Genomic DNA, 25,588 nt, shown 5'->3' with positions numbered 1-25,588 from the left:
CCGGGCACACGTGAAAGCCTGCGATACGAAGCTAACGCTACATTAGGAAGTGGTAACGATGGCGTCATTGTCAAGGACTGTGATGATGAATTTAGCGGTAAGTACAGCCTTAAAAAAGAACATTTGGTGCGCCAAAACAGGTTCCTTAATAAAAGCATTTCGTAACCTCTTGAAGTAGAATCCAGTGCAAAGATGCTAGAAGACGTTTCAATAAGGACTGCGCAGAATCGTAGGCGAATAGGAATCACAAATGGAATCACAAATGTCAGCGCCTAATCCACTTGTATTCCCATGAAAGGTTCCTGCCTCAGTCTATACTCCGACATTCATGGTAAAAACATTTTCTGTATAGCTACTCGTGAACTAGCGCTATTGAAGCGGTAGAAAAGCAATGGATCCTTCAAAAAGCGAGATAAAACTATTGAAGCCCTCCTATTGTCTTCAGTATCTCGCGTCACTAAAGCGGTTACGGAAATTCTCTTTAATACAATAGTTAATGCTCGGTGACTTTTCTTATAGCGTGTTTACATGCTGCAAGCCACCAAAGTCGAACAGGAAACCCGCGAGGCTTCGCACTTAACCTTGATCGCGCCGACCGGTCGATCGCCGACGAAACGGGAACAACTTGCTATCGCAGCACTTGCAGGGTCATAGCTAAAGATAAAAAATAAACGTATATTCAGACCAGACCACGTACGCGCGATGATATTTATCGCGGGATTTTACTTTATCACGGCAAGGTCTGCGAAAGGCCAGGCTCATTATAGGCATGCCTCAAAATATCGCGCATGGCATCGCTATTACCACCCCTATTTCTTTCATATATACTTGTTCGCACTCGCATGTATTGACGAGTGGAGCCTATTTTTTCAAGGCAACTTACGCAGGAAAGGCAAAGTGCCGATTATAATCTGAACATTCGTGGTTTAGTCAAGGCCTGCATTATTTCCCATGAACTTCAATCCACTGGTTAATGCAGTTTTCGGCCATTCACTGAAGCGTCCGACGATATACCGATCGACAGAAACTACGTAAAGTGTCGTAACAACGCTCTGCAACAAAAAAGATATAGGACAAATGACAAGAAGTGCGTTAGAAAACTGGGGGACGTTTCAGGTCCGCTTTAAAAGCCTAACGCGATAGCGGCCCGCGTTAATCTGATTACACGCATACGCATTTGTACATAGTCTTGAGATACCACTTTACGTGAATGACCACAAGATGTATATCAACCCTCGCTTGTTCGCAAGCAGAGTCAGCGAGCCTTGCGTGGCGTAGTCGGTATGGGATATCTCGCTCGCAACCCAAGAATCGGACGTTTGGATGCCGCGCGAAACCTAAAATTGTAGATATTTTATTTTTAACAAAATAAATTTATTTTTAAATTTAAATCACTGGAGGCATGCGGCGACGTTTAGTTCTAATCACATATCTTGATTTAGCCACTTTCACTGCTTGCAAATGTTATGTTTCAAGTGGGCGTTGTAGAGTGCTTAAAGTTCCCACACCTGAACATACGGCTGTGGCGTCATCCACTCGACCAATCAAGATTTTCGTGACGCAATGCCTGACGACAACGGGACAACGCCTTGTTTTCCGCTGAATGGAGTTATTAAATGCTTAGCTTTAAGCCATTAATAAGGCGAAGACGTGGCACTGTCACTGTGTTACCACTGCCGTCATTTTTTTTTTTTTTTTGCGAACGTCCCGTATCAGTTCGATGTTCGGTCACTTCCAAGCCGATAGGTTGAAGCGCTGTAGACTGCATCATTGCACGCGAAACGTAGTCCCCGCGTGGGGACATTTTTTTTCTACTTCGCATATCAGGACTTTTTTTCCAGGGGACATTTTTTTTCCAGGGGACATTTTTTTTCCAGGGGACATTTTTTTTCCAGGGGACATTTTTTTTTCCAGGGGACATTTTTTTTCCAGGGGACATTTTTTTTTCCAGGGGACATTTTTTTTTCCAGGGGACATTTTTTTCCAGGGGACATTTTTTCCGGGGGACATTTTTTCCGGGGACATTTTACCGGAACTCGTGAAAAAGCAGTGAAGTGGCTGTTCGTGCGAGTTCCATTTATAATGTGGCCTATAAACGCAGTAAAGATGCATAATTAAATTCGCTACATACATCTCATTGCAATCAGATTTTTTTTAAAGAATGAGCACATCGTGTCTGAATAGCTTCTCATATCAAGATGTGCCCAATCCAGGGCTAGCTAGCACATCCGTGTAAAAGGCGATTGCCATGACATTGATTTGCTTCAGAGTTTGCTTGCACAAAGCACTGCCATTCACAAAGATATTGCACCAATTATTACGGCTACCCTATTCGTGCTATTCCAGCGTTCGGGTACCGCAAAACACGAGAGTGGTCTTTTGTAGCACGTGAGCCGAGAAAGGCGCGGTTCACACCAACCCTCCTTCGTAAATGACGTCAACACCAACCTTCAACGTGCATGATACATTTCGCTTTGCACTGCAATAACAGCGATGTGCGGCTGAATCGGAGCTAAACTTTCCGGTTCCTGCCGGCTGAGTGCGGACAAAGGTTGCTCCATCGAGATCAGCGGCAAGGTGTGACCTCTACCCTTTTGCAGCATCCGCCCGCACTGAAGCTCGACGCCCGTCAATTAACCATCCCTAAGCATATCGTGCAGCCGAGCCATGTAAACAAAGAAGCAGCGATGAACAAGTACAGATGCACACAAAAATAAAGAATAACCGACATGGCACGAAACGCACTCGTGCGAACGACTGCCGTGGGTGTCTACGTTGCGCCGCTCACGCGTGCAACCGCGCACCCCCGACGACACGAGCGTACGTGCCACCTGAGAGCATGTTTAAAACATGCCTCGCGCGACAGACAGAAAAGGATCGCCGGTGGGGCCCCACTCCTGGCAGTGATATGCCACCAGCCGCTTTATTACGCGGAAGTTTGCCGCGGGCAGTGAAAGACTCATCTCCACCTTCCACGCACTCACTCTTCCATTTTCCCCTCTTCCCATCCCCATTCCTTGTCACATGATTTGCCTCTTTCCTGGCCGTGTCCTTGTTCCGCGGAAGCGCTCCTATAGGTCACATGGGCATGCATGCCGTGCCGCTGCAGGCATGACGCTGCGCGGTTCTCGATGACGATGTGGTGCGTCCCGAGTCGCTGCAGGGTGCGCACGAGGTGTCAACAAATTCGCCATGCCGGAACGCTCATAGGAAGTGCAGCGGGTTTGTGCCGCTATTCAACGCAGTGGTGGATTTGGGGGGGGGGGGGGGGCAGTACCTGACCCTACGGGGCTGGGACGGTAGGTCAACGCCGCTTGCGGCGGGAGCTAGCCAGCCAGCCACCGAATTGTTATCTGTTGTAGGCCGTCATTGCACCCGCCACTGCTTCGGTGGTGGACGACGGCTGTTGTTGCGGCACGTGCCTTTCTCTCCCTTTTCTTTTACGTTTCTTCTCTATTTTCTCTTCTGTCCGCACGAGGCAGCGGAGGTGGCTCAGCTACAGAGTCAGTAGCAGACCCGTGCATTTTCTTTTCCTTCCTACAGCCACAACAACAACAGCGATGGATGGAAAACGGATGGAGGATTAGTGATTGAAAGTCATGGATGGGTATGATGAGAGATTTGTGGGACTGTTTTACCAAAATAAAAAGTTCTGCCACCGCCCGGATTCGTGCACGTGTCGTTGGATTCACCATTCGATCGGCCTGAACACTAAGCCACCGCGGCGGAAAGTTACTAACAAATATTTTTGGAAAGCCCCAGTGAACATGTCCAAGTTTTCCAACCTTAATTAATTTAAAAATGAGTTATGAGCCGTAATGAAAGCCGCTTATTGCCTCGTTAAAGGCGCTTACATGACAGTTAATGTGCACACCAGAACTTAGCATGGCGGACTAGTATTTGTCCAACAAATTTCTGAAAATTCTCGAAAATTATTGATACGGCCGGCAATATCTTACGATGAGGTTTTATAAAACAATGCGTAAATAATATTAACCTATGCTTCATAATTCGACATGAATGGAAAACAGACAGAAATTCAGTACTACGATGCTCTTTTCACATATTCATCTTGCACGCGAACGTTAGCTACAAATCCAGGCAGATCACAGACGCCCCCCGGTATTTTTCACACAGCAACGGATGCCCTCGTTCATACACAAAATAATAATTTAAGTAAATAACTCTGCTCCGATCTTTAACACTGATGCGGAATTTGGGATATTATTCGTGCTTCAGTATTTTTTTCTTCCCTTGCTCCTGCCAAATGCTCGTATGGGCGCTGTAACTGTCCGAACAACAGGCGAATGCATAAGAATGTGATGACTCTCGAAACTTAAAGCGCGAGCTGCTAATCTTGCATCCAGGTCTTTTCTGTTCCATAGTTTTATTTGTGCTGTAATGATAGCTTATAAACTTCTATCATCGCGGCATATGACATTGCTAGTCTTGTGGATGGTTAGTATGTCGTAAGCGAAGAACTTCTGCACGTAACTTCTGCATATAAAGCATGAGCAGAATATAATCAATTACGACCATGGTACTAGAAAAGCCGGAAAGGCTGCTCTATTATACTTGTTTTTGCGAAGGCAAGGAAACTTGAAAAGGAAGGAGTGGTAGAGATGCAATTTTTTTAGACATGGTACGGGGAAACCAAAGTCGAGAAATAACAATAAGTCAGCCTCCAAATACGACAGCTTTTCCACCCTGTCGTAACAACATATTTCTTATTGCGGATGTGCCTATTGTTCCCAGAGAACCGGCTCTGTCGTTCCGAGGACATAAATTCATCCTTGCTTTTCGATGCTTATACGTCTGGGAGGTTTTACTTGTTGCGCTCATGTTATTTTTGGTAAGTTTGCTGATGGTAGCGTATAAGCGTTGCTTATGCGTGCACATTTTAGATAACCGAACCAGACCGACGATGCTGTTGTTGCTTGAGAAACCGCGCAATAAAAAGCATTCAACTATGTCAGTGACCACACCTCTAGCGTCATCTTTTCAACGCAATCCCGGTAAATGAGTGACCGAAATGTGCACTCGAATATGCGCCAGCGTGGTTCCCTGCACGCACCAATACTACCGGAGCTCAAATAGCTTAGATACCTGAAATGATGCGGTTATGACTTTCTAGGAATCCCTTTATGCTTCATGGAGGGTACATTTTCACTAATAGCCTATACGCATATAACGAAATGAAAACATTGACCATGCTTCATTCTTTCCTTTCCTTGACCTATCTCTCAATATGTGCTGTACATGTTTTTGCGGTTAGTCGCTAGAAGCGATATGCTAGCCTAATAACCTTTTGTACAAGAACAAAAAGAGAATCACCATGCATCATTTTGGGCTTTCCTTGACCTTGTAACGGTGGTTATGAGCAAACAAGATAAAAGGCTGTAGGGCTCGTGGCGCGCCGCGCTTTCGAAGGCCGCGCCACTTCCCAATGCTCCCTGCGCGCGTGCCTGTTTCCCTCTCCCCGCTCGCGCGGGGATAACCGGTCCCGCGCGAGGGGGCTATAAAAGAAGGCACGCGCCGCCGGCTCGCCCTCTTCTTGGTCCCTGGCGCTTCCTGGTCCCTGGCTCGTCGCTCCCGCTTCCCTCCCGGCTCTCCACGGAAACGACCCGCAGCCACCCGGACGACAAGATCCCTGTGAGATTAAATATGTTTGTTATACGGCCCACTGTGTGTTTGTCGTGCGCATCCCTCGGGCAGAGGAATCGCCCACAAGGCAGACATTCGTAATCTTTTCACGCAGCTCCATATCCCGAAATAGCTGCACTAGCTGAGCTCATCATAAACATGTTCCTGATAAAGTCGCCGTTTTGACACGTGCGAACCTTTTTCTTATAAGAGATAACCGTAAGAACTGCGCATTTAGCTCTCCAGTCGCAGCTACGTGATACGTTGATGACGTCTGACAGTTTCAGCGTACTGTCTAAAATTCTGAGAGGACATATCGCAACTAAACAACAGACGCAAATTGCTGCGCGACTGCTAAACCGCAGAGGAATCACGATCTAGTTCATCGTTGGTGAAGCGAGAAAGCTACAGCGACCCCTTGTGGAAAATAGTCTGTGCTTAATTCGTTTAAAACGCTATACTTACGCAAATGCTCACCCGCACCATAGAAACAAGCCTAGCTTTCTCACATAAAATACCAGAACTGACTTCCAACAGCTCAAGAGAGTAGAGCTATCTTATACACCGATTCCTCTGCGTCCAGAAATTTATTTCGATAAATCAAGCGAAACTGACTAGCATGTTCAGATGGAGATATCCTTAAGCCAATTAGCACCAGAGGAGCGAGGCATACTATGCAGCATGCTTAACTCCAATATTTGCAGGACTAATGCGTACAAGTACAATCTCTTTCCGAGAGCAATAGTGGCATGGAATGCTTTTTCAGGCAGTAATGTCTGTTCCGATGATTTTACTAATAAGCTTGAACGTGCTTACGCCTGATTACTTTATTTCGCGATTATTAGTTGTTTTTAACATTTGAAGTTGTTTTTCATGTATGTCTTTTTACTCGCTTCTGAATTTGTTCTCAGCCCCTCCTGCTTGGACTGACAGTATGTACTGGCTGACAGTATGTTTACTAATTTCAATTAAAACAAAAGCAGCAGCGAAAAAGGGGAAGAGTTGAGTTTGCGCGCACAGCAGTGCTGAGAAACGAGAACTACAAACGGAAATAAGGACAAGCGCTGTTCTGCCTTGCATTCTGTCGTCTGTGTCACGACTATTTTACTGGTGCCGTCGAGCGATGCCGGGAAGCAGACCGATTTTTATGGTTGCACACTCAAAATAAGGCTCTGCTTTAAAACATACGCATTAACTAAGGCATGGTACCCGGGTTGAGGGTCGCCGGAGAAGGGGTAGGCAGCGAACGCGATGGTTAGATGGCATCCTGGAGGCACTGCAGATGAAGTTATGTGATGTTAGGAAGATAGTGAGAGACCGGAAAGCGTGGCGTGACATGGTCCACAGGGTCACGAAGAGTCGGACACGACTGAACGACTGAACTGACTGACTGACCCGGGTATCACGGGCTAAAATATATGCAAATGTTATTTAAATTTTTTTACATCAACTTTGTCAAGGACGCGCTGCAAGGTCGTCAGCGACTGTTCAGCAGCACTATCGCAGTTTGCAGCTACGTGTATCCCCCCAGGCATATTAGCACACGAAAGCATGCAGATGTCGCCGTTTCTCACGCCGACGATGTTTTCTTGATGTCTTCCCACAGCCGTGCTCAGCGCTCGCCGCGGCGCACTTTAGCGACGGTGCATGGACCCTCGATTTGTGCGACGACGCGTCAAGGCCGACGAGTTTGAGCGTGCATCTGTTTACCAGCTGGGCGTTCTCGGAAGCCTACTCTCGCCAGGTGAGGTCCCGAGTGTTTAGGTTGCGCCGTCATTTTTCGAGACTTCGCGCCTGTCCTTCCCATTCATCTACGATGATCGCTTGCTCGTGGGTATATCAGGTGTAGCCAAAGCGGATGACAGGTATACTTGGCCCTTTACACTTGCAAGGCAGGTCCCACATGGCTTGATCCCCGATTCCTGAAACGTGTGCGTGGCGTCGTAAACAAGCCTGATCGACACTGATCCTGGCGGTGCGTCGTATATACCCGGGGATGTTTAGTAGAACCTCTTGTTGGGCTAGTCGGTGCATGACTTGTTAAGGACTAGTTGCGAGCACAGAAAAAACAAACAGGAAAAGAACGATGGAGAAGGAAAGAGCGTAAACTATCAACTGTTTTATTGGTGTCCGTAGGTCCTTATATAGGTAGTGTGCACACGTGCCTTAGAAAGGGGGGAAGGAGGAGGGAGAAGGCAAATGAAGTCTGCGGTTAAGTATCACTGATGCAATCGTCGCCTTTTACTTAGCTCTAGTACGCACCTAAAAGCTCGCGGGCTACTTTGTATTTGCTGCTGCCCAGAATGTTAGCGAATATTTACAGAAATACCTGAGTGCTTTATAGGTCGATGATCCTTTCGCCACAAAGAACTCTAGTGATGTTGTACGTTTCTTGGATAACAACGCTCATATTGGATATGCTCATTCTGTTAAACTGTTCGTAGCCGTCATAGAATGTATTGAAAAGAACGGCGTAATCAAATTTCAAAACTCAGCTGGTGTGCCAGTGGACAGCTTCATTTCCTTCCTTGAATTTTATTTGCAAGCCACTTTCATTTCTTTTAACGGTGGCTTTTACATTAAACGACCAGGCATATGTATAGGCGCATATGTCGCCCCGACCTTGTGCGATATATATTTAGCTGCTATTGACCAATCCCTCAACTATGAGTTTACTAACCAAGGAGTGCTTAAAGTTTGAAATATGACGACGATTTTTTAATTGTTATCGATAAACAAATAATCTTGACCCGCAATGATTCTGTGAAAAGCATTGTAATCATTTTTAGACAACGTAGCAAGGGCTTGGCTTTTACGAACGAACTTCCAACTAATCGTTCGTTGCAGGTTTTAGATGTTAACCTGCAGTTTGGCTGCATCATATATGCTGGCACTATGCTCCAAGTACAGAAAAAGATACTTCCATATGATTCTGCGCACTGGAAGATAGTTTAGTTAAGAGAGTTATTGATAGCTCGTGCCTGGAATCTGCTCTGACAAAGTCATGCCCACATGCAATGCAGATCAGCTTCAATAATGAAGTTAACAGGCTTCTTTCAGCCGGCTTCCTCTGCATGGTCATCTCAGTTGTTGCTGATAACCTTAAGTCAAAGGAAGGAAAACGCAGCAAGAGCAATGAATGCATGCTCAGAAAGAAGGCCACGGTTGTACCGTGTCTGCCCAAAGTGCCCCACAACATCAATAATGTGGCAAACAGGCATGGCGTAGTGGTTCACCGCGCTAACATATAAAACGACAATAAACACAACACCACATTCTGTGTTAGCGCGGTGAACCACTACGCCATGCCTGTTTGCCACATTATTGATGTTGTGGGGCACTTTGGGCAGACACGGTACAACCGTGGCCTTCTTTCTGAGCATGCATTCATTGCTCTTGCTGCGTTTTCCTTCCTTTGACTTCTTAAGGTTATCACCAACACGGCCCAATTCTCGCCATTTTAGGCATATAGCGTCCTCGTGGTTTTTTTTCAGCGCCCCGAAAGCCTGCCGTGTTAGGCCCGAGGATCAGCATTTAAAGAGGTAAGCGAAACGGCTGCAATATAAAACATGCAGAAACGTTTGTGAAGTGTGCTACGGGTGTGGCTTATGAAATCCCGCTTAAGTGTGGACGTGCGTATGTTGGCCAGACAGGCCGCTGCGTGAATTAACGCGCAGGGGAGAATGCTCGTTTAGTTCGGTCTCGAGAAGGAGCAAACTTGCCCGCTCACTGCATTGCATGCAAAGGTTGCGAGCCGCGGCTCAGGAGCATTCAGATCCTGTGTAGGAGAAGTAGCCCGTGAGCTTTTAGAAGCGTACCAGATCAAAGCAAAAGCCGACGATTGCATCAGTGATACTTCTGTAATGTGTGTAATGCTGAAAAGAACTTGCTGTGTGGCTCTCGTTGACTTGCGCGCTGACTTGATTTTTCTTCTCCCTCCTCGTCCCTTCTTTTTAAGGCACGTGCACACTGCCTATATAAGGGCCTACCGGTATCATGCACAACAGTTGATATTTTGCGCTATTTTCTCCATCGTTCTTTTCCTGTTTGTCTTTTGTGCGCGCGCAACTCGTCCTTAACAACAAGAGTATGTGTTGTGCTGTTATTCCTGTTCTAAGCCTGAAAAGATTATTTATCTAAGTCAGGCTTAAGCTATGTTTTTTTTTTTTCGCCCGAAACGCACATGCGCAGCTTGCCACAGCACAGGAATTCCCCGACATATTTTAATCTGTAAGGTTATTAATTACTGCGTTTAAATTAAAATACGTTACTTTCAATGTATAAGCTTTAACACGATCTCGAAGACCAAGTAATGAAGTATAGAAAACATCCCCGCCGGCCGTTTGAGAAGATATATGCTGGCTTGGCGTCGAGGAAATTGATCGCGCAAATCCTCAGGCCTTGGGTATACAATCAGTCACTTTGAAGCCGTGACAACCGAATTCGTTCCAAACATCTAAAGGGAGAGCAAAACAAACAAAAATCATTTTAAATACAATTTCATTCGAAAATTCACATTAAAAGTGAGCTGACCTTTTTTGGGGAAGAACCTTCGATGCATAGTCCGGAAAATGGTTGATAATACCGGGGGGGGAGGGGGGGGGGGGGTATGATGTTGCTGTCAAGAGAGCCTAAAAAATGCATTCGTCTTCGATATTTTTCAAAAATTGCCTGTAAGAGAACACGCGCTGTGCTTTCTAATAGTTCGAATCAAGAACTCTACGGCATCAAGGGAACACTCCGCAGCTTGAGGTGATCATTATTCTGCCGAAATAAGCATGGACAAAGAATCAAGAGATATAAAGATCTGAATATAAATATAGGTACTTATTTTTCATTTTGATTTCCACACCCGTTCTGTCAAGTATGTATTTAACAAAATATGCGTCGTGAGACGTGTTAAAATATTTATTATGCTGTAGAGATTCATAGAATAGAGTCCAGAGGAAGGTCACAAAGGAAAGAACTGCAAGGCCAAAGACCAACGGCTGCTGGAGTGTCTAGGACGACAGTAACACTCAGACTTCAGAAGTATGTTTCAATTAACGCTTGCAAGCCTAACCACTGCAGCTGGCCCAAAGAGTACATCTACTTTTTCACAAAAGTGGTCGTTGGCGCTGCCCTATTGGATACTGGACTGTGCTAGAAATCCAGTGAAAGCTGAAGATTATCTCCCCCAAAACCGACCTACAGTCAAGTCAAACCGGTTTCGCAGAGGCCCTTGTAAAGGCCTATAGCAGCAGCAGTACGTTCCATGTTGCTATATCCCTTCATGATATTAGGGCAGAAACCATTCTTGCTTCATGCATCGTGTGACCAGAAAGTGACCGGAAAAAGTCCGTACCTGTCAACCATGCAGAGATAGACAATAATGAAATAAGACTGATAATTATGATTATTGCGAGTTGATTAGTCATAGGTAGTAATAGCCATGATAAGTCAGTCATAGTCATGGTTAGCCATAATAGTCATAGTTAGCATCTGACGTCATAACGTCTCGGTGTCGATGGTGCCGCTACTTACGCAGACATGTCTGAACACGCCAGGCGTTGGCGGAACTCAGTTTATAGACCATTTTCGCGGCGAGGAGGAAAATAGCCTCGAACAGGAACATGCTGCGCGGCTCCTCCTGTCTGGTATGTGGGGACGCGGGATAGCAGCGGGGCGGCAGGGCATTTTACGGAGAAAGGGCACACGTTGCAGTCTTTTGCACACAGAGTGTCTTGAATAGGCGCAAAGTATCTAAGCCGATTAGCTGATGTGAGCGATGTGCTTTCTTTCCCTGTTCTTTCTTCTTTCGCCCCTTTCTTTACTTCATTTCCCTGATCGTTTCATTTTCGCCGGCTGCAGTTTCGCTGCTAAGGGCTGCCGTGATTAACGCAATCTTTTTTTTTTTTTAACTCAGTTGTTTGCATTAACAAAAAAATTACAACTAAAAGCAGATGATTAACAGAAGATAAAAGATTAACAGCGGTGGTATGCGCGTGTGTTGCTCTACACTGTTCCGCTTGCAACTCACTCAATTGGGCGAAGACGAGAAGCTTCTAAATTTCATTCCCCCAACCAAAAAAATTTCGCTTTGGCAGCCTTTCGTGCGAGTTCCGAACACTGTGTTTTTAGAGTAGGGACCGGAAAAACTGAATACCCGTGCAACAACGGCAGACTTTGGGCAACAAGCGGATGATATTCCTTGTGGCAAATATTTACGAGATACCGCCAGGTAAAGAACTATTTCGATTCAGTCACCTGAGGTTAATGCAAGTATGAAAGAACCTGTCCTACAATTGAAGACAACGATATACTAATAAATTGGTTGTCAACTTATTTAGTGAAACAGCGCTCAAATATATATTTATTTTTTTGAAAACACGCATCTCGTAAGATTTTGCTGCCGATAATAAATGGGAATATGGTCATAGGAATAGCAGCGACTGCTTGCAGTAAGCAAACTTTGCGATAAAAATGGACTATATAATTGTTGATAAAAGCAACTTTTGATGAGGTCATTATGGGACATAATTTAAGGTCCCTATTCCATAGGTATCATTTGTCCATTTTATCTTGTATTTGAATGTCAGCATGACGGCAGCATCAGACAAACGCAACTAACGTCCAGTCACAGAAATTGCAGGATAGCAGCTTCCGCTGTTGAAAAGTCATCGCCACTCCCCGCACATATCGGCAAACAGGTGGTCGAGTCATGTAGGCAAGGCTGACATCCGATTGCCTGGTAGTGGACGCTTGAACACCCTGCCTGATTGTCACCCAACAAAAGTAGCCAGGGTAGAGTAAATGAATCCGAAATGGATAATCGATACTTAAGAATAGAACCCCAGCGGAGGTGTGGGAACTTCCGCAGTAGCCACTCAAGCAGTAAAGAGTATATGAATGATCGGTTGACCCAACAAATGTAGCGCGATTAGTATTGCTCCTAACCGTGGCATGAAACGGCTACATTCGCTTTCTTTCTTTCCTCAAATTGTTACGGTAAGCCGTCTCTAGAAATCATTTAAGAATAAAAAGTAGATCGAAAGCTGCCATCACTGCCAGTGGTGTGACACCGCACCTCTGTGCCATATAAAAGTTACGTACCAATTCTAATCAGGCTTGTAGCCTTCAGCCGACCTGATCAGGAGCATAATTTTTTGTCATTTCTGACCGAATGGCTTCGCTGCTACTGAAAACTTTCTTTTCTTTCAGCTAGGTACTTTCAGAAAACAAAAATTTGCACGCGAGAGCTCCAAAATGCCGATTTCTGCTACTTGTCGCCTGTTCCGCGGATGGGACCCCACATACCAGCATGGCGGTTGTTCACAACTCGGCCGCTAGATGGCGCCACACACTCAAAATGGCGGTGGAAACTAGCAAAAAACGACTGGAAGATTGGTGGCTTAAAAGCAGAGAAGTGACAATGTTAGTAATGTAGGCACAAAAATTTAATAAATAGAATGATGGTTTAGTTAACCATTCTAAATCAATAATTAAGATATATGGAGAAAAATGAGCATGATAGCTACTGCTACCACCCCGTTTCAAAAGGGACGCTCCTATATTCCTTCCATCCATACAGGCAGCGCCCATGATAAAACGGTCTATACAACACAACGCATTAAAAGTGTGGACACATGCTCATTCATAACCAGGCCAGCAAAAGGAGAGAAATGCTTTCGCATTGCCGCACGCGAGGAGGTTTAAGTTCTCTTCGGAATTTCTAACGTTCTAGCTGCTGAGAGGTATCGCGCACAAAACTGCGTAGAAAATACTTAGTCACAACTGATATGGAGTTTTCACGAATATGTCATCGTATTTGTGACCTGCACCCGTTGGTGCGCGGTGCGAAGAGAAATTTATCCCTTATCACACTGCTTCATATTGAACAACGTACTGAAAACGACTACACGCTTGCCATTGTGGACACAGAAGTAGTTTTTTGGAACTTTATTCAGATCTCCGGCAACGAAAGTTCTCGCCGCTAATCGTATTTTATGATATATAAGGTTTCCCCAGTGAAGTAATGGCTTAAAACGCACAGATAGCCCTCTCGCCGGCTTCACTCTCCTTGTTTGATCATGACAAGTCACTAAACTCCAGCTCTCTCTCTCCGCAACTATAGCTAGTTTCGAGATTGTGATTGCTACAACTACTTCAATCGCACTGAATAATGCAACTTTGTTTAACGTCTACTTACTTTGGCGGACAGCGGCTGTTTCAAGATCGTAATTTTATCGATAAAAACATCGCTGAGTGATGATGCCTAGCTTCGTATAAGTATTACCGTTGTCAGGGGCGCTGTTCGAACCACATGTGAGTGCTGTGCAATCTCAAAGGACCGATAATGACAGAAAACGATAAGTACGCATCCCCTGTCAGAACTTTTAGTCACACACCTCTCACATTTCCTCATTACTGTAATGATGCAGTGTGTGTGTGGGGGGGGGGGGGGATGCATATTTGGGCTTTCCAACCAGACGCACCCTTGTTTCACACACGTCTAAAAGTAACAGGAAGGTGCGCATGTGTAGTAGCTAGGCATGTTTGCCATCAGTAATTCTTAAAATATACAGTTCACTCACCTGATGTACGGCAGCCACGGTTCAACGTCGCCTTTGCTGACGGCTATGGCGTAAGATGTGAGAATGCCCACCACGCCGGAAGCGGCTCCGATAAACGGGATGTAGTGAAGTTTGGTGATGACGACCTCCATGCTCGTGGAAAAGTCCTGGAATCGGAGCCGTTTCGAGAAATTTAAGTTAAGTCAAGAACGAAACAACAGCACCGCTTTCGAGCTATGCTGTTAATTGAGCAAACTGAGCAGGTTGCGCACGTGTGCTGGGCATGTGCGGTATTGTTGGCATGAAAATGGAAACTGGCTTCACACGCAGAAGTCACAGTCCCAGAAAAATAACTACCTGCCGAAGTACAGGTACGGTTCCACTAGCAAACGCACGCTTGGGACATTGTCTCCAAGGCCATTAAAGGAACCCCCCCTTTTTTTTTCCAATAAGCAATCTTTTAAGTCCTTTCTGAGTTGGTGCTCTAATCACCCTACGCACTTTTCGTATAGCCTCTGCGGGCTGCAAAACCACCTGAAAGATGAGCTTAGCTGTGGTGATGCAATGATACTTCACTGACGTATCCTTAAGAAAAAAAAAAACGGAGCCACTTGTCTACTTGCTTTGAATGCGAAAGCATACAGTACTACTGATTTGCTACTGTCGCATGATTTCGTGAACCGAGTTAGATGAGCGTTAGCTCGTTTAACGATCAGATTTACATTGTCTTAGCGTGGTACAGCGTTTGATTTCTGGTTCTACTAGTTGACTTTTTCAACGATATATGACGACAAAAATTTCGATTCTTAATCACAATTACCTAATTAACGGTAATTATTTAAGGCCTACACTTCATTCAGCGCAATTACATAATCGACATAAGCTATCCAACGATAGAACACCTGTGGCTGTTATGCTCTTCATAAGGTACACAGCCATTGCGCACGAGCGAAATGATAAGCACTCAAAATATCAAACAAAAAAAGAGCTTGAATGCATAAACACCGAATAGAGGCGCAGAACAGTACACAAAGCTTTACGGCGCATAAGACAAAAAGAAAACTTATTTCGAGGTGCACGTTCAAAAATGGAGCTTTATGCAAATGCCATCTGTGCTTCCAAAGGAAATCACTCAAAAGCAAAATATATGCTTGCGACGAGGAACCTCACCTCAAAAACGTTATAACCGAATCTAATGTTCGCTATTTAAAGCATCTACAGTTTCGTCCTTCGATTAACTTTTCATCGAATATTATGCGTCACTATTGGCAGGCATGGCAACTGTAATAAATGCCTCTAGTGGGAATTTCAAGCCATGTTCACAAATGGTGATTAGCCCATGCAAGAAAGAGGAAACAAAATTCACAGAAGATTGATGAGATTCATGTGGCGAATATGCGGGAGTCTTACGTTTCTACATTGCGTCGTTTTATGTACATGAAACGTTTTTTTTTTTCTACTAAGAAAAACCGTTTCGAAGTCGAAATGGGTGTATGTAGTTTATTATTGCGCCTCCACAATCTTGGGAGATATTTATATATTTAAAAGCACTCATTGAACACGGTACGTGTCGCGATAACTTGTAGATGCTGAAAAATTTGTTGAAAAACTAAAGGCTCAGTTTATCGACTTCTCTGGCCAAACTTGGGCCCATATGGGCAAACCTGAACCTAATGGTTCCCAGCCAGGCTGGGCCGTTTCATAATGGCGTGCGACAGTGGGTTCAAATAGCACGTGGCACGCAAATGGCGTTGCAGAAATGTGAAACGAAGCATTCACTTTACGCCAAACTGCACATGGTATGGCTCAGTCTCAGCTACTTTTCACTTATGATGGTAGGACTTCCTACGCTGGGTAGGTGACTCCACACAGTAATGTGGCACAATGCTATTTTCTTTCTTCTTTTCCAGGCCAGCACACCCAGACGCATCATCATATTCCGACCGCTGGGGTACAAGACAGAAAAAAACAAGTGTAAAATGCAGCGATGTAAAGTCCAGCAGTTGGAATGCTATCAGTTTTGAATGTTTTCTAAGAGCGGACTCACCTAAACCACGTTAGCTTTGAAATAGAAATGTGAAACTCTGAAACATCTTAACATGAAGGCTCCACACAAAGGAAATCTAGAAAATTACAAACGTGGCCCTCGGAAGACATGCAGCACTGAAGAAAAATGAAATGAAAACAGGAGAGGATTGGTCCAAACAACGAACGAAGTGCAGTACACCTCGTAATTTGGAAGCAAATGCTGCATAAATGCTGGCATATAGGTGCGCTTGAACGACTACACAAACGACTACACAAACAGCAACACAAAGCAACGAGCGCAAACTGTCAACCAGCTTTTATTTTCGAGAAATGCATGTTAATATACTCTTGTTATGTGAGCAATGCACGTTCAAAAGAAGTGAAACTGCGCAGTTGAAAGAAAAAAAAAACTATTCCAGGAAAGTATATAAGAAAGCAGATTAGCCAGCATGACAGACCCAATTATGCCGTCTCATCATGTGCAGATAAAAAGTTTTCTTTTTTGACAATGCTACCGACGCAGCACTGACACACCCACATTCAAATGGAATGACTGCCATTTGATAAGCTTCCCACAGTTCTCTCGTCAATTTATTTTTGGACTTTAGGAGGATCGATGACCTATCGAACTCCGGTACGCACGGAAATGGCAGTCATTCCAACTGAAGGTGGGTGTGTGAGTGCTCCTTCGATAGCTTTGTCAAAAAAGGAACTTTTTTCAGTTGCACATCATCGCACGGCATAATAAGGTCTGTCTCATGCTGGCTAATCTGCTTTGCCATATAGTTTTCTCGGATTGTTTTCTGAGACCAAGTTTTTTTTTTTTTCTTTCATATGTGCGCAGTTCCACTTCTTTTGAACGTGCATTGCTCAGATAACAAGGGTATATTAACATGAATTTCTCGAAAATAAAATTAGTTGACTGTTTGCGTCCGTTGCTTTGTGTCGTCGTTTGTGAAGTTGTTTAAGCACACCCATATGCCAGCACGAACCACCAACTTTTATTTATTTTATTTGCAACTGGCATTAATTTACATTCGCAGAAGCCCTTTATACTCCTGCCATAGGCTAAAGGGCTTGGGTTCATGTTTTTCTGTTATTATATCCTATCGCATCATATGGCAATCCAAAACATTCCGAAATGGAATGCACAGTTGTGCGAACAGTACGAAGATATGTTAATGGTTACTTTCACAGATACATAGCAATATGGGCCCGAATAGAGATATCAGAGGAATAAGCTCACTTTGATGCTTTACAGGCACAAAATATGCAGTTTTACTCGTTTGCGCTGCAAGAAACGCTGAAAATAAGCTTTATGACATCGCGAACTCACTCCGCAAAACGCTGGTGCAATTTCATTGCCATGATGAATAACTTTATCAACATCGTCAAAAATAAAAAAAAGATTCCTCCCTTTTCAGCACGCTGGAATCCCTTGGGATTCAGCGGTGTCCAGAGCCAAATGGATGATTTCTGTTTGGACTTCTTTATTGTGGCTGATCATTAAAGTCTCTCACGACTCCAAATTCCTGTCTGGTTCGTTGTATCTAGGGCATTTCTACACCATGTGTATCATACCTGCAATTTTGTTACAATGTTTTAACCGCGGGTCCTGTATCACCGGATGCCATCTGCTGAATGCGAGTGGGTTGGGAAAAAACCCCGCCTGCAACTTTCTTCATGTAACCTTTTCTTTTCTGCTTATAATTTTGTCTGCTCGAGGCAATGTCTGTCTTTCTAATCTGCAATGCGTGAGCCAGCAACCTTCCTTCTAGCCCACCCTTCCCTTCTTATCCTTTAATTTTACGCAAACTTTACGCTGCAGGTGACGATTTCTTATTATTTTCACTGCTGATTTGTTGGGTTACGCAAAACAATCACAGAAACTGCGAGCCTCATTTTTTGCTGAATTAGTCTGTTACAGGCATCGCGCAAGCTATAGTGTGCGGAGAAAGTAGCAGGAATCTCAAGCCTTACATTTTCTTTTTACATTTCACTTTCTATGTTGCGGGACACCGAAAGCCCGGCGAGTGCGCTCTCTCAAACCCAACTGCTAAACTTTCCCGCCAGTTCGCGCGTCACTGTCACAATCTGAACTGTTACCCACGCTGTTCGTGGATGTCTTTCACAAACGGCGGGGACCTTTGTTCTCTGTGTCACTTGATGACTATCTCTGCAGGGCGCAAGATTTATTTGTTTCGGCACCGTCGCGGTGCACCTATACCCACGTGCGCTTCAGAAGGGCCAAGACACCAATCGAGTAGAACGAAGGCGCCCCACCGACCTCAAGGACGAGAACTACGTCGTCGGTGACGTCAATAGGCAGGGAAACGTGAACGTCAGTTCTGTTCGAGAGCGCGAGCGATGCACTCACAATGTACACTTAGCCCGAAAGCCAGCAGGTGGCTCAGAGAAATCTGGGTCTATATATAGCCTAATCTTACAGGCGGAGATTGCGCGGCAGAGATCGTTATCAAACGTCGGAGTTCCCCTTGTTTTCCACAAAGTTCTGCGGGGCCGTTTAATCGCCTTCTGCGGTTAAGGCGCCTCGAACTGGAATATTTTCAGATCTAAGCTTACAGTTTGTAAAAAATTAGTTGTTTAGCTCTGGTTAGCCCTAGTTGAATTGCGTAAGCAACGGCGGAAGCTTATTTTGCCTGCTACATTATTCCCCTATCACGCCCTATAAGTGTCAGGTGCTACATCATTGGGGAAACTTATGATCATCCTTTTAGGGTATGACGCGAGAGCGTAAGCAGCAAACCCACATATAAAATCACGCTTCAACCAAGCCGTATGGACGCGCCTGCTTGTCGTATAAGGGTAACGAGAATGCAAACGGTACTGGCAGGCTGATTCTGATATCACCCTCCCATATGAAAAGAGCGACCCGAGTTGGCAGCTCCTGGCCGTGGCATAGGGGCAACGTGAGTTCAAATGTCATGGCAGGCTGAGGAGACCATAGCTACAGCTCTTGACGACGTAGCTGCGCCCAACCGAGATCTTGAAGACCTACCGCAGTGTAACTTTCGCTACAAAAGAAAAAGGTGAGCATTAAACTATTTGTCCAGATTTCGCACTGATACCAAATCGAATAGTGTTATTTGCCCCCGGGTTTCACGCAATTATATAGCATATTCTGCACCGCCGCCTTTCGGTCCGAGATAAGCACGCTACACCGTGGCCATGAAGCAAGTTCGTCTGACTAGATGAAATGGAGGCCTTGCGTGTTTCACGTTAATTCATAAAAAAGACATCCATGTTAGCTAAGCGCTATGCTAAAAGCAACTAATGCCTTTGAAGAAACCTGTTGAAATTTTCGCCTAACGAGTTTATAGACGTCCCCCGAATATTACGCAATAGCGTGTACAGCTCATTCTGTCCAAAAGGCTCCGCTGCTGCCGCGACCCTAAAAAAAGTTTTGGCATTGCTCTAAACGTGTGCAAATATGTAATTGTAATTGTAATTTCATATTAAATTTCTGACGCAGCCGTTCTACGCGCATGCGTTCGCGTTTGTGTAATACAATTTCGTTTCCCATTTATCATCCAGCTCTATAGTCAAGATGGAGGCTGGCTTCCGGTAGGGATTCGAACTGACAACGCGTGTTCCTGAAATGAGTGCCGTTCAGTGTTATAGTGTAGGCATCCAGAAAGAAGTGGACATAACTGAGACTTTCGTTTCCCCACAAACTAGACCACTAATGACATTGAACATATGGGCAAATTGTGGAAGAGCATCTCAAAGCTAAACAGCCAAGCTAATTAAGCCATGCCGAATCAAGCCAAACAACGTTTTCGCACGTCTTGGTCGGTTTAAGAATAATATGATCATTTCACTCGCTAACGTATACAGTTCGTTTCGCCGAAGTGGTGCCATTTGCGTGATCTAGCATCACATCAGCAATCACCAAACGTGCCAGAAAAATAAGCACTCCATTACGTACACACTTGGGTGGTGTCTAGGCCTCTCTCTGTATCATACATGGCAAAATTACTTTTGAAAAGGAATTAAATTACATTACTAATTACTTTGCTGAAAATCGCAGAAAAGTAATTAAATTAAATTACTCATTACTGCTCCCAAAAAGTAATGAAATTGCATTACAATTACTTCTACTGAATAATAAAATTACTTTTAAATTACTTTCTAGTTTCCATCCATGCAAAAACTAAGCAAAGCTAGTAAACAAAACAACAACTTGTTCTCCAGACGCGAAGCACACACGATCTTTTGTGTTCCCGCCAAATTCCGTCCTAGAGAGCTATTTCTTCTCTCTCTCTCCTACAGTACGTGCCATTACAAAAACAAGACTACCGCAAAAAAAAAAATAAAAAAAAAAAAACACGGTCGAACGGTCCTGAAATGACCGGCGAACCCAGCGTCTTGCTGGCCCGGAGCTGTCTCCGCCATTTGAAGGGCCCGAAGAAGCTAGCTTATTTATTGAGTCCCAAGAATCGATGTCGGCACATCTGCGCTCACTGCTCAGCAATGCTCAAGCCCCAGTGCCTCACGTCATGAACCCTTCTGCCTATCTCCCCCAACCCCAATCCTCCTTCGCCCCGTGGTGTTGAGTGTAACCAGGCACCACTGTGCCCGACGCAACAGGGAGTGGCGCTACGCCGCGCTCCAAACTAGTTTTCAGTTCCAGCCTTTTTGCACCATCTCTCTCTTTAGCATTCCCTTGACGCCTTGTATCCTGCTGCGTGGAGAACGGTTGAGGTCCCAGACACACTGTTCTGCTCAACTCTGTCCCCCTTTGCCGATCCGTTACGCTGGCTTCGCTTGCCGCACGCAGTTCCTGCTTTCACGGCACTCTACTTCGTCATATATCGAAGGAGTAGTGACGCATTTTAGTAAAAGTAATTTCGAAAGGAATTAATTACTTTTGCTGCGAAATTACTGCCAAAAATTATTTCATTACATTACAAATTACCGAGAAAAGTAATTAAATTACAGTAATTCCATTACTGTAATTCAATTACTGCCATGTATGCTCTGTATGGATGCTCTCTGCATGTCTGTAATGTATAGATGCGAGAGTTGGACTGTGTTGAAGGCTGACCGCCGAAAAATTGACGCTATTGAATTGTGGTGCTGGTAGAGACTCTTGAGAGTTCCTTGGACTGCCAGAAGATCAAATCAGTCGATATTGTCGACCATAAACCCTGACTGCGCATTGGAGGGTCAAATTTTAAAGTTAAAGCTCAGCTACTTTGGTCATCTGATGAGAAGAGAGGAGTCGCTGGAGAAAGATGTGATGTTGGGAAAGGCTGAGGGTCACCGGAGAAGGGGTAGACAGCGAACGCGATGGTTAGATGGCATCCTCGAGGCGCCGCAGATGAAGTTATGTGATGTTAAGAAGATAGTGAGAGACCGGAAAGCGTGGCGTGATATGGTCCATGGGGTCACGAAGAGTCGGACACGACTGAACGACTGAACTAAACTGAAGCCTCTCAAGATTTTTTTCTTTTTTTATGTTCCATAATTTTCAGCTAATGGTCGTTGACAGATCTTTGTCCTCAAGACCGTGAGGAGTCTTCGGAATTGGGTAAGTATTGCTGATATATTATAATTTAGTCATTTCCGAGGAGCCGCAAAAATTACCTCTGAGTTCAAAACTGAAAGCAGGTCACACGGAAAGACAGCAATGTAATCGGCATCGATATGGATCAGACAAAACGAATTAAAAAAATACATATTTAAGCATATTAGAGCAAAGGGTGAGGCGCGATGACAGTCGCTCGCCCTGAACAGCCGGTTGGAAAAAGAAAACAATTGCGCATTCATCATCAGCATCATCACCATGATCAACCGAACTATATTCACTGCAGAAGGAAGGCTTCTCCCATACTCCTACAATTAACCCAGTCCTATGTTAGCTGCATCCACTTGATCCCTACGAACATAATTTCCTCCGCACACCGTACTTTCTGCCACCTCCTGTTACACTTTCCTACCCTTGGAATCCAATTTACCCTTTTAGGCAACCGGTTATCCTCTGCTCGCGCTACATTCCCTGCTCATACCCATTTCCTTTTCATGATTCCGCATTATTCTCCCTCATTCACAGTTTTTCTTTTGCGAATTCTAGAAGCAATACTGCGAGATAGAATGCGTTAGCGAGGTTAGAATACTTTTGCTGCAATGCCTACAAAACTTTGCTACCGGAAAGCGCATTCTCAAAGAGCGGTGGGGAGGGGGTTTATTCGTTCAAGCTACGTGCTACTAAAGGAATAGACGAGGAAAGTGATAGCGGGTTCCTAGGCACAAAAGAAGGAAGGAAAACCTGGGACTCGCGCAACATCACCAAGTAATGCGAAGACGAAACGAGTGGAACGTGCCGGTGGATAGCAGCCTCATTTGCCTTCCTGGTCCCTTTGTAGCCCAGGAAACATGCACGCAGGCGTCAGGGGTACAGCACAAGGGTCTATAAATTTGTACTAAGCAAGGTAACAGCGGCAACTCATTCTGTTCCGGTGGACTTAGTCCAAGGGCCGCTCCTTATACTAGTAGCGTGCGATTAGCAATGCAACCATTACCCTTGACAAGAGTAGTGGAACGCCATAAAGAATGCAGAAACCTGGCTGTGCTCCGGTGTCCTCGGTTGCAACCTTGAGGGAAACTAGTTCAGACGTACTCTCGTCCGTAACCCTAACCGCCATATTATCCTCCGCTGAGACTGATGTGGCGGGAGATACACGACAGGCACAAACTAAACACGAAGTCAAATATTCCTTTCCCAGAACTGACCTTGGAACACGACGGTAAATTCCGATCAGTAGACCGTTCGCTAAGAACGCAGTTGCTCCGAGCTCACTTAGTTGCTTTCGTGGCTGCTATAGCCGCGGCTTTGCGTCAGAAACAACCGAGTAGAATGGGAAAATTCAAGCGTCCATTTCGAGGAGCTTCCAAAGAAATAGGATGGAGGAAAAGGTCAGGCTATACAGCAGCGGCATTGAGGCGGTGCCTTTGAAAGCTACTGATAACGTTGATAAAAGAACAGAAGATTATATAAGAGATTGGAGGGGCCTTCGCGTGCTTTTCCACTTCGTGGGACCAGTTAGTAGCCACAAATTCGCCCTTTCTGTCTCTCGTGAAGAAGGAAAGGATGTGCTGAGGAGGGATACTAAGCAGTCGCAAGGTAATTCTGCCGAAAACAGAAACATGCACGAGAGGGTTTGTTTGATTTTTTTTTCAAAGAAGCGTCATACCGATGCGACATGCGGTGCACCGGAGAAAAAAAAAAAATAAAGAAGAGAAAGGCCGGTTTCCAAGAGCCCATACCTTTGAATGAAAATGACAAAATTTAAAAGAGAGATCGACTAGTCCGAAAAGGAATCTCGGTTACAAAAAGTTAAAATACAGTTCTATAGCTGTCCATCACTTTTGGTGTTAACAAAAAACGGATATAGTTAACAAGAAGCCAAGACAGATGTATTAATCTAAATTGTTCATTTCATAAATGAACCAAATAGCAAAACGTAACCCCTGGTGACTGACTGCATGGATGAAGATGTGCAATAATCGAGTGATTTTCAACGGCAACGGGAACTAAGAAGAAAAGTTCAGCGCTTTAAGTTCATGTTCCTTCTTAAAAATAACCTTGCTCTAATTCCTGACCCGTACATAACACCACTTACTGCACGCCGAATACGACATCGAGACGACGACTCTCTAACGCCATAGAGCACCAGAACTAACGTTTTTAAATATTCCTTTTTCCTCGCACAATAACAGATTGGACCTACTTACCTCTGTCTCTTCTAACCAATTCAATTGAAACCTTGAATTGCTGACCTCAATTGTTTTTCTTGTCTGCTTTTTGGTTGCCCAAACTGATCGTGTTTCTTTTGAGTTTTTTTTTTTTCTTCCTTGCTGCATGTTTGACATTTCATTTTTGGATATTTCATTAGTTGGCTTACATCTGTTTGTTTATGTTCATGACATTCCCTAATGCAGAGCTCGGTTTGCATTTCGTTTAGACCTTGTTTTGTTCATAATCTATTGCCCAAAGAACAAGTGTCTTGAAATTATTTGCTATCTTCGTTATGTATACTGATGTTATTTGTATGCCCCTCCTGATTGGGCCGTAAAGGCCTGAAGTATTGAATAAATAAATAAATAAAAAATAGAAGAAATAAATACGCCAAACATGCGAGGGTGGATCAGCGCAAGTTTTAAAAGCAGTTAAGAGTCGACTACACACAAACGCAATATATTCAAGTGTCAACACCTCAAAGTTGATAAACATTAATGGTAGTGGTACAGAGTTTGCGATGTGTAATCTCGATCAACGCAATTAAAAGAGGCAGCACAGTGTCTTGAAGCGGCTACGTGTTGTTCGCGCAGTTTGATGCGATAGATAGAGCCAATTAAGTTATAACCTCGAACCATTATTATGGCATACCATCTATTCTGAACAGCGTACCAAACAGGTGACCTTTGGCCAGTGGCTTGAAGTACTAAACAGCGTTCATTATCAGTTTAGAACAGATCCAACGATTATTAATTCATATTTGTCTATGCCTTTTAAACTGTGTGTTGCATTGAGTTGAGTATGGAGTTGTAGTGGTGGCCCACGCGAATTGAAGTCGTGCTGAAAACTCTTCAGGATGCTTCAATATACAAAACTTTGCACTGACAACGGAAAGGCAAAAACCTTACACATTGATGACCCTGGCACTCTTCCAACGGCACTCACGTGCCTCTGATTCCAAGCAGCGCTCGCTCACTGCGCGAAGATTTCGCATCCGAAAATTGCTCCTTCCAGAGAGTTGCGCAAAGGTGCGAGACTGCCAGCGGCTGTAGACAGCCGTACACGAGAGGGCTGAACAATAAGCGTGGTTGAAAGAGAAGCGGATGTCTTCTCTGTCGAGGCATCGTGCCTTGGGACGCAACGCCATCCGGTGAACGATAGGCTGTCGTTACTGCACACCACCCGGAGCCCCGCCATTTTTTTTTTTTTTGAAGAAAAAAAAAGAAAGAAAGACGCGCTCCAAGCTGCACCGGTTGCCAGAAAAGAATGCGACTTTCCAAGTAGAACGCACAGTTGAGGCCACGTGGAAGCCCAAGAATATCTATATAAAAACTGCAATTAGACCACCATCTGGCTGCTGAAATACTTTGCGCAGGTGGAACTCCGAATGTGTTCTCTGACGTTCGTGCGCAGCAACTGCTTAGATTTCCGTTGTAGCGGAGCGTCAAGCAAAGCGAAATAAAATTGCAAGCAGTTAAGGAGGACAAAGGAACAGCGGGAAGCATCGACCTCGGAGCGGTGATAAATATTCTTCACAGAATATGACTGTAACCGGAGCGCAGGAAGCGGCTGAAATGTCGCGGCCAGCGTTGAAGCCCAATAC

The 25,588-nt window shown here is 44.7% G+C and overlaps 1 protein-coding gene across 2 annotated transcripts in view; it reads right to left on the bottom strand.

Moving 5' to 3' along the window:
* Positions 1-25,588, bottom strand: part of LOC146191873 (DNA damage-regulated autophagy modulator protein 1-like) — a 122,210-nt gene that overhangs the window by 14,989 nt on the left and 81,633 nt on the right. For both annotated transcript variants that reach the window (XM_084602316.1, XM_084602315.1), the window contains exon 3: positions 14,217-14,362. In XM_084602316.1, the coding sequence (XP_084458442.1) occupies positions 14,217-14,347 (131 nt within the window). In that variant the 5' untranslated portion in view covers positions 14,348-14,362. The remainder of the gene's footprint in view (positions 1-14,216; positions 14,363-25,588) is intronic.

This window comes from Amblyomma maculatum, chromosome 4, assembly GCF_055883805.1.
Source record: "Amblyomma maculatum isolate TAMU_Amacu chromosome 4, ASM5588380v1, whole genome shotgun sequence".
NCBI lineage: Eukaryota > Metazoa > Arthropoda > Arachnida > Ixodida > Ixodidae > Amblyomma > Amblyomma maculatum.
Note: the sequence above shows the minus strand (reverse complement) of the source record. Positions and strands in the feature narration are given on the sequence as shown.